Here is a 12,693-nt window from a genome sequence, read left to right as displayed (position 1 = left end):
GATGTTTCATGTCTCCATCACTGGCACAGAGGGTTCAGGACACCCTCAGCAGGTTTGCAGGTGACACCAGGCTGAGGGTGCAGTGACACTCCTGAAGGACGGGGCCATCCAGAGGGCCCTGGATGAGCTCCAGAAGTGACCCACGGGAATCTCCTGAGGTTTGACACCACCAGGAGCTGGTGCTGCCCCTGGGTCAGGGCAAGCGCCGGGATCAGTCCAGGCTGGGGATGAGCAGAGGGAGCAGCCCTCGGAGAAGCACTGGGGGTGCAGGTGGTGAGGGCTGGCCGTGCCCCATGCCAGAAATGCCCCTGTGCTGGGCTGATCCCCAGGGTGGGCAGCAGGAAAGGGACTGGCATTCTGCCCCTCTGCCCTGCTCAGGTGAGACCCCACCTGCAGAGCTGCCCCAGCCCTGGGGCCCAGCACAGGAAGGAGCTGGAGCTGCTGGAGAGAGTGCAGAGGAGGCACCAGGGTGAGCAGAGGGATGGAGCAGCTCTGCTGGCAGGAAAGCTCTGGGAGAGCTGGCATCGTTCAGCCTGAAGGAGAGAAGGTGCAGGGTGACCTCACTGTCAGTACCTGAAGGAGCCAACAAGGAAGCTGGAGAAGGACTTTGGACAAGGGCCTGGAGTGACATGCCAAGGGGGAATGGCTTCCCACTGCCACAGGGTTAGATGGGATATTAGGAAGAAACTCTTCCCTGTGAGGGAAGTGAGGCCCTGGCACAGGGTGCCCAGAGAAGCTGTGGCTGCCCCTGGATCCCTGCAAGTGTCCAGGGCCAGGTTGGACGGGGCTTGGAGTAACCTGGGCTAGTGGAATGTGTCCCTGCCCATGGCAGAGAGCGGAATGAGATGGACTCCCAGGTCTCTTCCCACACAAAACCATTCCATGATTTCAGTGCTTTTCCCCTAACTGAACACATTTTAGGCTCTGAAGGAAGATGGAAACTTTTGTCTCCTCCCTGGACCCATAAGTAGCAGACCTTGCTTATGGAGGCAGCATTGCTGCTCTTGAATGAGTATCTGCTCTGAGGATCCCAGGCAGAGATCTGGCTTCTCCTGGAGCTCCATTTCCTGGCTGGGAAATGGGCTCTTCCACTCTTCCATGTGCCACTCCACTTTGGGAGAGCCCCAGCCCACCCTTTCCCTCCCTCCCTCAGCCACGGGCCTCACACCTGCCTCACCACCAGCCTCTCCGAGTCTCCGAGGATGGTTTGAAGGGAAGTGGCTCAGTACAGCTGCTGGCATTTTCCAGAGCTGGAATCATCTGCATTCACTGCTCGATATTCCCGGCTGAGGCAGGGCAGGGTGACAGCAGGTCATGTGGAAAATCTGTCGGCAGCACTGCCCTGCAGCAAACAGGTTTAGGGTGTGAATGGGGACGGGGGTGTCTCCAGGCTCAAACCAGCTGCATGTTGAGGGACAGGAGTCACTGCAGCCCCCACACCTCATTTCCACCAAAAAAAAATACCTGGAGGGCCAAATTCCCGGGAGAAAACGGACAGGCACAGCCACTGAATTCCGAGGATGGGCAGGAGGGGCGTAACTGTGCTCCCAGACTTCCCAAGCACATCCAGCCCCCCCTGAAGAGAGGGCAGAGCAAGCCTCCAGAAGCATCCTGCAGGGAAGGCAGGCTGCCAGGGCCCTGGAAGGGCTGAGCTCCCGCTGGGCTTTGCTGGGATGCTGCAAGGAGCAGTTGGGAGCCCCGAGGGCAGCCCCAGCAGCAGCCAAGGATGACAAGCACTGCACGTAGGCAGCAAACAGCCCAGCTTCTCCAGGAACTGTGTCAGTGTGGCCTCAAGGGCACAGTGATTGCTCTACCAGCCCCATGACCGAGTCCTGATGGACACTTCCTTTGATCACTCGCATCCCAGAGAAGCTGGGGGTCCAGCTCACCCCAACAACTCCCTTGTTCCTTGACATGGACAGGCCGGGGGCCTGGGAGATGACTTGCACTCAGCAGGGTGAGTCTCCCAGGCCCTGGATGTCAAAGAAAGTCTGGGACATCATAAATCATATAACTGCAGCTGGGTTTAACGCAAAAAGCAAGAACAAAGGTCTTTCGAGGAGTTAAAGGCATCAGCAAATCTCCCCCTGAGTGACAAGGGTCAAACTGTGTCTGTTCCCACCAAGGTCAGGCTAACAGGCTTGTGGACACATCCCTGAGGAGCATTCCTTCCTGGTAGCACAGCCTGGACACTGCACAAACAGGGACTGGGGGCCATGGAGAGGCCACGTCACCAGGGCAGCACTGGGAGACACGGAGGGCTGGTGCTCTGTATGTCAGGGCCACATCCTGGCCAGGTGGCTCTGCACTGAGCTTTCCTCAGCACCTCTTTTGCTCCCTGCCCTTTGCTGTGGTTGCAAGAAGGTTGCAAGACAGCCCAGTGCCCCTGCGGAGCAGTGCTGGGAGCAGGCAGGACAGCCCAGTGCCCCATGGAGCAGTGCTGGGAGCAGGCAGGACAGCCCAGTGTCCCCATGGAGCAGTGCTGGGAGCAGGCAGGACAGCCCAGTGCCCCATGGAGCAGTGCTGGGAGCAGGCAGGACAGCCCAGTGTCCCCATGGAGCAGTGCTGGGAGCAGGCAGGACAGCCCAGTAGCCCTGCGGAGCAGTGCTGGGAGCAGGCAGGACAGCCCAGTGCCCCCATGGAGCAGTGCTGGGAGCAGGCTCACCGTTCCAGAGGCGCAGTGAAGCGGGAAGGCGCGGGGCTCCCAGCCCTCCTCCTGCTCCACAGGGCTCACAATGCACTCCCTGAACCAGAGGTAATGGAGCAGTGCCCCCAGCCAGGCCTTTGCTGAACTCCAGCCATCACTTACACAGCCTTGAGAGATAATTTGGTTTATTTGGTATGTCACAACAGTTTAGTTTGTTCTTAACAGCTCTACAAAACTTGGTAAATGCAGTTTTATCAGTTAAAGAGCAACACCTACCCCTGATGCCTGTGCAAAGCAGGCAGAATGCTCAGGGCTTTTTAACTGGGATGTTTCTTTAAACTGCTCTAATGCCTGCAGGGAATGCTGGGGTGAGAGTACAGCTGAGCATTCAGGATGTGGGATTCATTCCTGGTTCACCTAGGCTGCTCTGAGCTTCCCTTTGGGCTGCCTGACCGGCAGGCACTGCGTGCACCAGGGAGGACCTGAGAAAGTCAGCCAGGAGCAGGAAAATAAATTAATAACTGGACATTGACCTTCACCACCTGCACCAGACAGGTCTTGGTGACCATCTCAGGCAATGTCTCCCTGTCAGACTCCACCAAAACAGATCTCTGAGGTACAAACTGTCCTCAGAAGTGCTGTGCGCCCCCAGGCTGGCTGAGGGGTGGAGACCCTCCCAGCCAGCAGCAGGCTCTGCTGCCCCTCGGATCACACAGCACCTCTGGCTGCAGCCCTGTTCCCTTCTGCCTTGCTGATTTGCCTGCAGCTCCCATCCAAGAGCCCCAGGCACACAGGGTACAGCGTCAGAGCCTGCTGCACGAGCAGGAAATCTCCAGAGAAGAAGCATCCCATCCCATGCCCGAGGCTTTGGCTGCAGCCAGGGATGTGGGCAGGACAGCACCGCGGGGCTGGGGCTCCAGGGAGGGTGGAAGGGGGATGGGCGTTGTCACTCCTCCTGCAGCTCCTTCTTCTGGAAGGCCTGGAGCCTCCTCGCCACCGTCTGCTGGATGATCTCCAGCCCCTCTGTGTCCAGTTCCTTCATGAGAAGCAGGATGGCATTCAGGACGTTGTTCTGTCGGGATAAGGCACACACTGCTTTGTACCAGACAGCCAGGACAAGGACACCCGATTTTCCCTGCTCTTTCTAGGAACTCCTCCTCCTCCTCCACCACCACCACCACCACTGGCAGCAGTTTGGAACAGCCACCTGCAGCCACGGCACCGGGACTAACAACCAAGCCCTCGGGGCAAACACAGGCAGAGGCGCATGTGGCACGTGACGAGGCTGGAATGCAGGACAAACCCATCCTCCTCCTCCTCCTCCGCCCAGCCCTGTGCGGGCTGCCCACAGCCTCTGGCCGCCAGCCACGCTCCAGCCTGGCTTCTGTAAGGAAACGGCTGCCCTCGCTCTCAGCATGTGTAGGATGTGAAAGGACAGGAGCCCCCTGCTCTGAGGAATGAGGAGAGCCGGTGCTCTCTGCAAAGGACCCTTGAAGGTCCCCAGCCCTGCCACCACCACAGGACCAATGCCAACACCAGGTCATGGCTCTGTCAAATCATGTCCTGAAGAACTCCAGGGAGAGATTCCACAGCCTAAATAGCTGTCCTTCTAGGGAGAATCTTTTGCCCAACATCCAGCCTGAACCTCTTCAGCTGCAATGGGGGACTTCCCCTATTTTTGAAGGTCAGAGCCTGTGGTGCTGCTCTAGGCAGCTATGGCAGCGAGGCAGTGTGGGTTAGATCTTGCTCTGCTGATCGATGCAATGGCACCGAGTCCAGCACTCTGCAATTCCCAGCTGAACCATTAAAATCCAGATTCATCTAACGCTACATGATGGAAGGGGCTGAGGAACCACCTAAGCTTCCTGTTCAGCAGCCACTTCCCAAGGTTTGACCCTCCTCTTGCTAAAGAAACACTTCCTAATGTCCAGTCTGAACCTGGCCTGGCACAGCTTTGAACCATTACCATGTCTCCCATCACTGGATCCCAAGCAGAACAGCTCAGCACCTCTTCCCCATATCCCCTCCTCAGGAAGCTGCAGAAGGGCATGAGGTCACCCCTCGGCCTCCTTCTCTCCAAATCAAACAAACCCAGAGCCCTTAGCTGCTCCTGGACATTTCTTCCAGCCCTGGCATCAGCTCTGTTCCCCTCCTCTGGGGACATCCAAGGTTCTTCACATCCTTCGATGCCGATGTGGCTCAGCCCCACATACAAGGAAAAGCAATTTGTCTATAAAAGATACTCACTCTCTTCTTGCAGCTGCAGTCTGTCTCTTGACAGGAAAAGGAGGAGTATTTATCCCTGGGAACAGGCTTCATATCAAGCTCCTCCTGAGTTTTGCTAAAAAAAGGGAGGAAAAGTAAATGTTATTATGACAAGGTGGAAGAACCTTCCTCTGCCAGGCCAATCCCTCCTCACCACAGGCAACCACGCAAGGAGTATCCAGCTGGAGGACCCCAGGGAATGGACTGGAGCTCCCAGATCAGAGAGGATTCACCCCTGCCTGCACATGCAGCCGATGAGCTCAAGTCACCCCCCACAGCAGAGCCTGTTTGGCAGACACAGAACCAGCCCCACCGAACCAGCACAGCTCCACTGCAGCAACCAGAACAATGGGAACCTGCACCGGCTGCGGGCCTGGCCCCTGGAACGTCAGACTCCCTTCCTGCTACACACGAATTCAGCCCAGAAATGCTGGCAGCTGCCCAGCCCTCACTTGGTCTCCAGGCTGCAGCTGAGCAGCTCGCTCTCGGGCTCCGTGCTGGATCCGGCGGCGCTGGATGCGGTGGACTCGGACCAGCCGTTCTCCACGCTGCTGCGGGCCGGCGGGGCCGTGATCTCCACGCCATCCACCAGCGCCTGCGACAGCTCTTCCTCTGTCACAGCTGCAAAGGCCACAAGAAACGCCTGTTGCTACGAACTGCAGCAGCCCAAGGGGATGGCATCTCTAGCGGGGCAGGTTCTGCTGCTGCAAAGCTGTTCCCAAGGGGTTCGGTCCAAAAATTGTCTGGCATTTTGCTTTCACCCTTCTCCTGCAGTGAAACCTGTGCAGGAGAATGCTGGAAGCAATCACCAGCCTCCCAAAGCGAGAAGGGTATCAGGGAGGGATGCAAACATGCTTTACTACTTCTTGTCTCTGGAGAAGCCTCCAAAAGCAACAAAATTTCTGCTACTGGATGGAAAAAAAAAAAAAAAAACAAAAACAGAGAAGCTTTTCTACAGCAGCAGATCCAGTTATAGAACCTTTGTCTGGCCACAGCAAAGAGAGAGCGCTAAAAACCACTAATTAGTGGTACTGTCTGAGCTATAATGAGGCACTCGGTCCTGCTACCGCAGGGAAGGGATAGCAAAGGGATAGGGAAGGGAAAAGGGGATAGGGAAAAGGGGAAGGAGGAAGAGGACACAGATGGGAAAGGGGAAGATAAATGGGAAGGGAAGACAAAGGGAGAAAACAGCTCAGAAGAGCTGGATCTAACTCAACCCCTAACACCTCCTGACTCTAGGGAAACTCAAGGACACCCTTGAGAGGAGCCAACACATCCTCGTTTCCCAGGTGGCGCTGGCCCGGGGCTGTTAGCAGGTGCCCAAAGCCCACCCTGGTTGTCGAGCTTCTGCAGGCTGGGCAGGTTGCGCAGCACGGTCATGCGGTAGCGGTGCGGGTCGGGCCCGCAGCAGGGGTTCTCCGCCAGCCACAGCACCCGCAGCCGCGGCAGCGTCTTCAGGTAGAACAGCTCATCCAGGCTCCTGATGTTGTTCCTCCTCAGGTAGAGCTCGCTCAGGTTCTGGCACTGGTGCAGCGGCTCGAGGTCCGAGATGCCGTTCACGCTGCGGAGACACGGTCAGAGCCCATCCTGCCCTCGCTGCCCCATCCAGGGGGGAGCACAGCACTTCCCAGTCCCCTTTCCTGCAGCAGCCTCACCCCAGCACGGCACAGCAAGGGGCGTTCAGCCCACGGCTTGTGGCATTTCATCTTTGTCAGCAGAGGGAAGAATTGAAAGAGCTGTTGCTCCACCCTGCTGAGGATGACAAAGAGCCTCTTCTTCCCCCAAACCTGCCCCCTTTTCTGTAGCACCTCCTCAGACCCACCCAAGGGGAACCCATGTAAGATTCCCAAGTTAAAAGGCTTGAATTCGCAGAGCATTGGCTCCATGGGATCCCCGAGACAGGTGAAAGTTGAGCGTATTAATCGAAAGGGAAAGCTCTGAGAGATCCACAAAATATTTCAACAAGTATTTTGGAAGCAGGCCACATAGAGAGGCCAAGAAGATCCCTGTCGAAACCATGGAATAGAATTTCAGGAACAACAATCCTAAGGGGTTTTATCACTTGTCAAAACAGAGAATATTTTCTCAAGAGCACAGGGAGTAGTGCAGAGGAGCTGCTGAGGAATAACCATTTCTGTATCTTTGCTGCTTGAGAAATGGAGCACGAAGAGCCGGGCAGCTCACACATGCAACCCCAGCAACATGGGAAGAAACCATCCCCAGGAAAAGGTGATTTCCCTGCCCTCTCCAAAGCTGGCAAACTGGCATTCACCTGAACGTGATCACCTCGATGTTGGGCAAATCCCGGCATATGGATATCTGGGCAAGAAGAGACAGAAACAACAAGCTGGCACTCATGGGGGAAAATATAAATAAACCCAATTGTAATCACAAAAAGCACCATCAGGAATTTGGGTTTGCTTCAGTCTTAACTCGAGCTTAAAAAAAACAGAGATTTTCTGACACAGCGAGTGCAGTGTCAGCAGCTCCTCCAGCCTCTGCTCACGAGTGGAAGTGCAGATAGCAGCCAGTGTCACATTGTTCTTCTGCTCCAGCAACTCTGCAGCCTCCACACGCAAGAAAGGCTCCCTCCCACCCCTGCCAGCCCTCCCTTAGCGACAGAACCTCATCCAAAATCACCACAGAGGTAGGACTCAGGGTCCTGCTCTCCGAGGCTCCATGCTGGGCCTTGGAGAGAAATTTTCCAATGTGGAAACAGCAGCAATCACTTTTTTTTTTTTTTTTACGGTGTGAGATGCTAATCAACCCTGAAAAGCCCTGCAGCTCACAAGAACCAGGCCAGCCAGAAGCCAGTCCCTCCTCAGTGCCCTGCCAACCCCATGGCCTCCATGGTGTCCCCGCTCCAGCTGTGGGCCCAGGCTCCTCTGGCTCCCGCAGTACTTACATCCGTCAGGTGGCTGCCCCTGCGAGAGGAGACAGGGGTCAGGGAGAGCACAGCAGAGCTCAGCCTCTGCACCCCCTGCACCCCCTACAGCCAGGTTCACAGCCCCAGCCCCCAGCCTGGCCCTCCAAAGTGCTCCAGCACAGTCTGTCACGGGCCTTGCTGTGCCTCCCCTTCCCCACCCTGCCTGTTCTCCCTCACCCAGCCCCGCCTGATGCCCCTCACCCAGCGCTGCTGTTCCCCACTCCTGCCCATCTGCCCTTACCCAGCCCTGTCCCGTCCTCCCAGCCCTGCCTGACACCCACCTCCCTCCTCCCTGCCCTCCCTCCATCCTTACCCCCTGTCCCCATCCCTGTCCGAACCCCCTCCCTGTCTCTGCCCGTGTCCCCAGCCTCACCCCTGCCCATCCCATCTCCATCCCTGCCTGTCCCCTCCCCATCCTGGCCTGCCACCCCTCATCCATCCCTGCCCGTCCCCTCTCCTGATCCCAGCCTGTGCCCCCAGGCCTGCCTGTCCCCCCTCCATCACTGTCCCGTCAGCCTCACCCGAGCCTGTCCTCCTTCCTCACCCCAGCCTGTCCCGCCCTCAGCCCGTCCCCCGGCCCGTCCCTGCTGTCCCCGCGCCCACCAGCAGTTGAGGCGGCGGACGCCGTCGAGCGCGGCCGCCTTGGCCTGTGCCAGCACGGCCGCCCGGCTCAGCCTCATGCCGGGCCGGGCCGGGCCGCGCCGCGGCTGCAGGGGCGGCACCGCCGGGCTCAGGCCCCGCCCGGCCGGGGCGGCTCCGGGGCTGGATTCGGGGCTGGATTCGGGGCTGGATTCGCCTCCTTCCTCCCCGCCCCGCCGCAGCCCCCGGGCCCCGCCGCGCCCCGCCCGCCCCAGCGCCGCTGCCGCAGCGGGCGCGCGTGGAGGTGGTTATTGGTGTTTACGGGTAAATCCTATTAGTCGTTTAATTATGTCTTATTAGGGAGTGTTTTGGACACGGAGCTGCGCCTTTGTGGGTGTGTATTTGTGTGGAAGGATCAAGCGTGCGGTGGTTTGGGCTGGATGGGAAAAGCCCATCTCATTCCAAACCCCTGCCGTGGGCAGGGACACCTTCCACTAGCCCAGGTTGCTCCAAGCCCCGTCCAACCCGGCCTTGAAGACACCCAGGGTTGGGCACAGGTTGCTTCTCTAGGCAACCTGTGCCAGGGCCTGACCACCCTCGCAGGGGACATTTTTTTCCCCTAATATCTAATCTAAACCTAATCCTTCAATTTGAACACATTCCACCTTGGAATAATTCATAAGTGCATCATTTTATACACTCGTGTGTGGTTTATGTGACTTTACACATATACCCCTCTATCTATATATGCATGCAATGTGCATAGATAAAATATATCTACATTTTCTACAGTAAATATATAATTTATGCCCTCTCACCCATTCCTGCCTGCTCCCCATCTGCATCCTTGGCCCCCTCTCTCCTAAATCAGTTCCTAAACATTCCAACAGGTGATAGTTCAGCCCTTGAACCATTGTACAAATAATAGTTAATGACTATCTCAAGAATGACTAATACAGCACTACAGTTTCTTACTCCTCTTATCCCATGTGCCAATAAGAAAACTAACACTTACCTTTGAATCAGCCTTGGGACTCCAGTGGTTCAGGATTCGTTTTTACAGAGCCAAAGTCCTTTAGGAATCTTCTGGACTGCTGGGTTTCTACACCACTGTATGATGTGGTGCAGGAAAACCTCCAGTTTGTATCTTCAGGGGTGTAACAGCAGCAGGCGGTTGCATGGGAGAGCTGGAATAAAAAGAGCTGGAGAAGCAGTGTGGTTAGCCTAAAAAAAGGGATTCATGCAGTGTTTTCCTGTGTGTTTCCACTTTATCTGGCAGCAGAAACAACTGCAGGATGGGGGTTAGGTGTTCCGTGCTTGGTTGTGTGGGTGTTTGGGTGCTGCTGCAAAAGGAAGGGTTCAGGTGTGTCAATGGGACACCTAGGGACATAGTTTACAAACTCACAGAATCATTGAGCTAGGAAAACACCTCCGAGCTCATCAAGTCCAACCTGTGACCACTCCCCAGTGCTGTAGGCACACAGTTTGTGGTGGTTGGGATGGGGCTGAGCCTCATCCCCAGTGGGCAGAGCTGTGAGCAGCAGGTGAGCAGCACTGGCAGCAGTGAGCCATGGAGTGCCCAGGGGCACTGAGCAACCACCAAAGGAACAGAGGGCACACAGGGGCAAGGCATGTGGGATGAAGAGTATAAAAGGTTGTACTGTAGAACAGCAAAGAGCTGTAGATGCTCAAAGCTTTCTGGAGTGATGCAATGTTGATCTGTGTGGGCAGACGACCGAAGCCTTCTGATGAGCTAAGGTGTTACTCTGCTTGGGCAAATGCTTAAAGCTTTCTGCAATTGTTTGGTAATACTCTGTATATCGTGGCCCCCTCAACTGCAACATATGCTGTGGCACCCCACCTTGTCACCCAGCCTATGGCACTGAGTGCCAGTCCAGGCATTCCTTGGACACCTGCAGGGATGGGGACTCCAAACTCCCTGCAAGGCCTGTCCATCCTTACAGTGGAGAAATTCCTTATGATGTCCAACCTGAACCTTTCTTGGCACAGTTTGAGGCTGTTTCCCCTTGGACTGTCCCTGTTCCCTGGGAGCAGAGCCCGACCACCCCCGGCTGTCCCCTCCTGTCAGGGAGTTGTGCAGAGCCACAAGGCCCCCCTGAGCCTCTTTTCTCCAGGCTGAGCCCCTTTCCCAGCTCCCTCAGCTCCTCCTGGTGCCCCAGCTCCTTCCCCAGCTCTGTTCCCTTCCCTGGACACGCTCCAGCCCCTCCATGTCCTTCCTGAATTGCTGGGCCCAGAAGTGTCCCCAGAGCTGGAGGTGCCTCACAGGTCCCATTGCAGAGGGGCAGTCACTGCCCTGGCCTGCTGGACACCTGTTCTTGATATGAGCCAGTGATGAACACGGTGGTGCCGGGTTAATGGTTGAACTCAGAGAGCATTTCCAGCCATAATGATTCCGTGATTCTATGGAACACACTGGAAGTGAACCCTGGTTTGTGGTGATGGCCTTGTGTTGGGAGAGGAGACGGGTGGCACTGAACTCCCCCCCCTCCTGATTGCCAGACTTCCAGATAAGGGAAGGGCTAAGAGATGCATTGTTTGGGATCGGTGGGCACGCACTTCTCAGGAAAAATGTGGCATAAATGGGTTAGGCAGATCATCCCACTGCACTTCCCTCTCTTTGTCTCAGCACTTTGCTGCCATCACACCCACAGACAGCTGGGACACAGGTGGTGCATGAGGATTTTAGAGCTGGATATGCAAGGACTCAGATGGAGCAATTCCTGTAATGTTTAGGTTTTCTGCATACAGCTGGCACAAAGAAACTCAGGATCAGGGCACTTGGGCCGTGTGTCAGTGAGGGCAGCAGCAGGAGATGAGGAAAAGCAATATCTAGGACTTTGTGGTACTTTTGGTCACCAAATCCCAGGCTGCTTTCACTTCCACTGGAACGTGGAAACACCTAAGCGTGATTCTAACCACCCAGCCCTGCAATCCCAACCCCTGCTCTGTTGGCAGCCAAGCCACTCCCTGAGACAGGCTAAGGAGATTAAGGAATCTTTTCTAGATGCCACAGAGATTTTTGTGCTCATCCTGCTGGAAAAAGCACAGGTCAGTCAGTTTTACTGGTACTGTCTGATCTGACACCTCTCCTGAGACTGAATCAGACACAAACGTTTATTTCATTCAGGTTAATTAAATAAAATCTATTTTAATCCACAGTTTAAAACGGCAAGTAGGAGCAATAATCATCTCAGGCAAACCTCTGCCCCAGTCTTTTAAAAAGAGAGCAGTTAAATAATGCATTTAGGCTTGTGAAGTGCGTGGAGAGAACAGGAGAACCCCTGGGGCCTGGGAGCACGTGGCCTCTCCATGCTGCACAGGATCACCTACAATCCATGGCATGTCCACATCCTGCTCACAGCCCTGCAATGTCACTAATAGACCTTTCAATGTTCCAGAGCAGAGGCCGGGTATCCCCACGGCCCTGATGAGGCCTTACCTCACCCCCTAATTCCTGGCAGTGGATTGTGGTCACTTTTTGAGTCTGTGGGAGGCAGAGAGCAAAAAGCTCTTTGCACTCTTGGGCTCATATCTGAAGTACTTCAGTCAGGTCTGTACTAGACAGCAGCCTCACATTTCCTTTCCAGCTTCATATCAGTGTTTTATAAAATGAGCTTATTAGAACCTGTTTAATGGCTTTGTGGAGGGTGCAGGAAAGCCATTTCTTGCATGTAATCCTTGTATGTATTTTTATCTCTCATTTCCAACCGGGACATTTGCTGTGATATGTGACTCCTTTATGCAGGGTCTTACACTCACTTGTGATTCCCACAATAGCCTCAGAAGGAAAAGGTGGAGCCCCCCGAGTGTCCAGGCTTCTGAACTGAACCACCTGGATGTGGTGTGGGATTGCTGTTGGAGTGGGAGTCACACACAGGGAATTTGAAAGACCTGGGAGTGATAGCAATGACAGCCCTTGCTGCCAGTAGCAGCCACATGTCCACACTGCTCTCCAGGCTTGTCACTGTCACTGATGGATGTCTGCCCTCCCAGGTATCATGGAATCAAAGAATCACACAATACCCCAAGCTGGAAGGGACCCACAAGGATCATCGAGTCCAACTCCTGGCCTTGCACAGACATCCCAATAATCCCACCCTGTGCATCCCTGAGAGCATTGTCCAAATGCTGCTGGAGCTCTGGCAGCCTTGGGGCTGTGCCCATTCCCTGGGAGCCTATTCAGTGCTCCACCACTTCTGGGCGAGAGGGAAGAACCTTTTCCCATTATCCAGCCTAAATCTTCCCCCAGCATAGC

The 12,693-nt window shown here is 55.6% G+C and overlaps 1 protein-coding gene across 1 annotated transcript; it reads right to left on the bottom strand.

Annotated features, from left to right (window-relative positions):
- Positions 1-2,815: 2,815 nt before the first annotated feature.
- Positions 2,816-8,619, bottom strand: CFAP410 (cilia and flagella associated protein 410). Its single transcript, XM_038146499.1, has 7 exons — positions 8,442-8,619; positions 7,818-7,836; positions 7,185-7,231; positions 6,244-6,473; positions 5,365-5,533; positions 4,895-4,988; positions 2,816-3,719 (listed from the first exon to the last, which is right to left on the bottom strand). Exons 1-7 carry the CDS (start codon positions 8,516-8,518, stop codon positions 3,594-3,596), a joined length of 762 nt encoding a protein of 253 aa, XP_038002427.1. The 5' UTR covers positions 8,519-8,619; the 3' UTR covers positions 2,816-3,593.
- Positions 8,620-12,693: the final 4,074 nt, after the last annotated feature.

This window comes from Motacilla alba, chromosome 9 (genome assembly GCF_015832195.1).
Source record: "Motacilla alba alba isolate MOTALB_02 chromosome 9, Motacilla_alba_V1.0_pri, whole genome shotgun sequence".
Taxonomy (NCBI): domain Eukaryota; kingdom Metazoa; phylum Chordata; class Aves; order Passeriformes; family Motacillidae; genus Motacilla; species Motacilla alba.
Note: the sequence above shows the minus strand (reverse complement) of the source record. Positions and strands in the feature narration are given on the sequence as shown.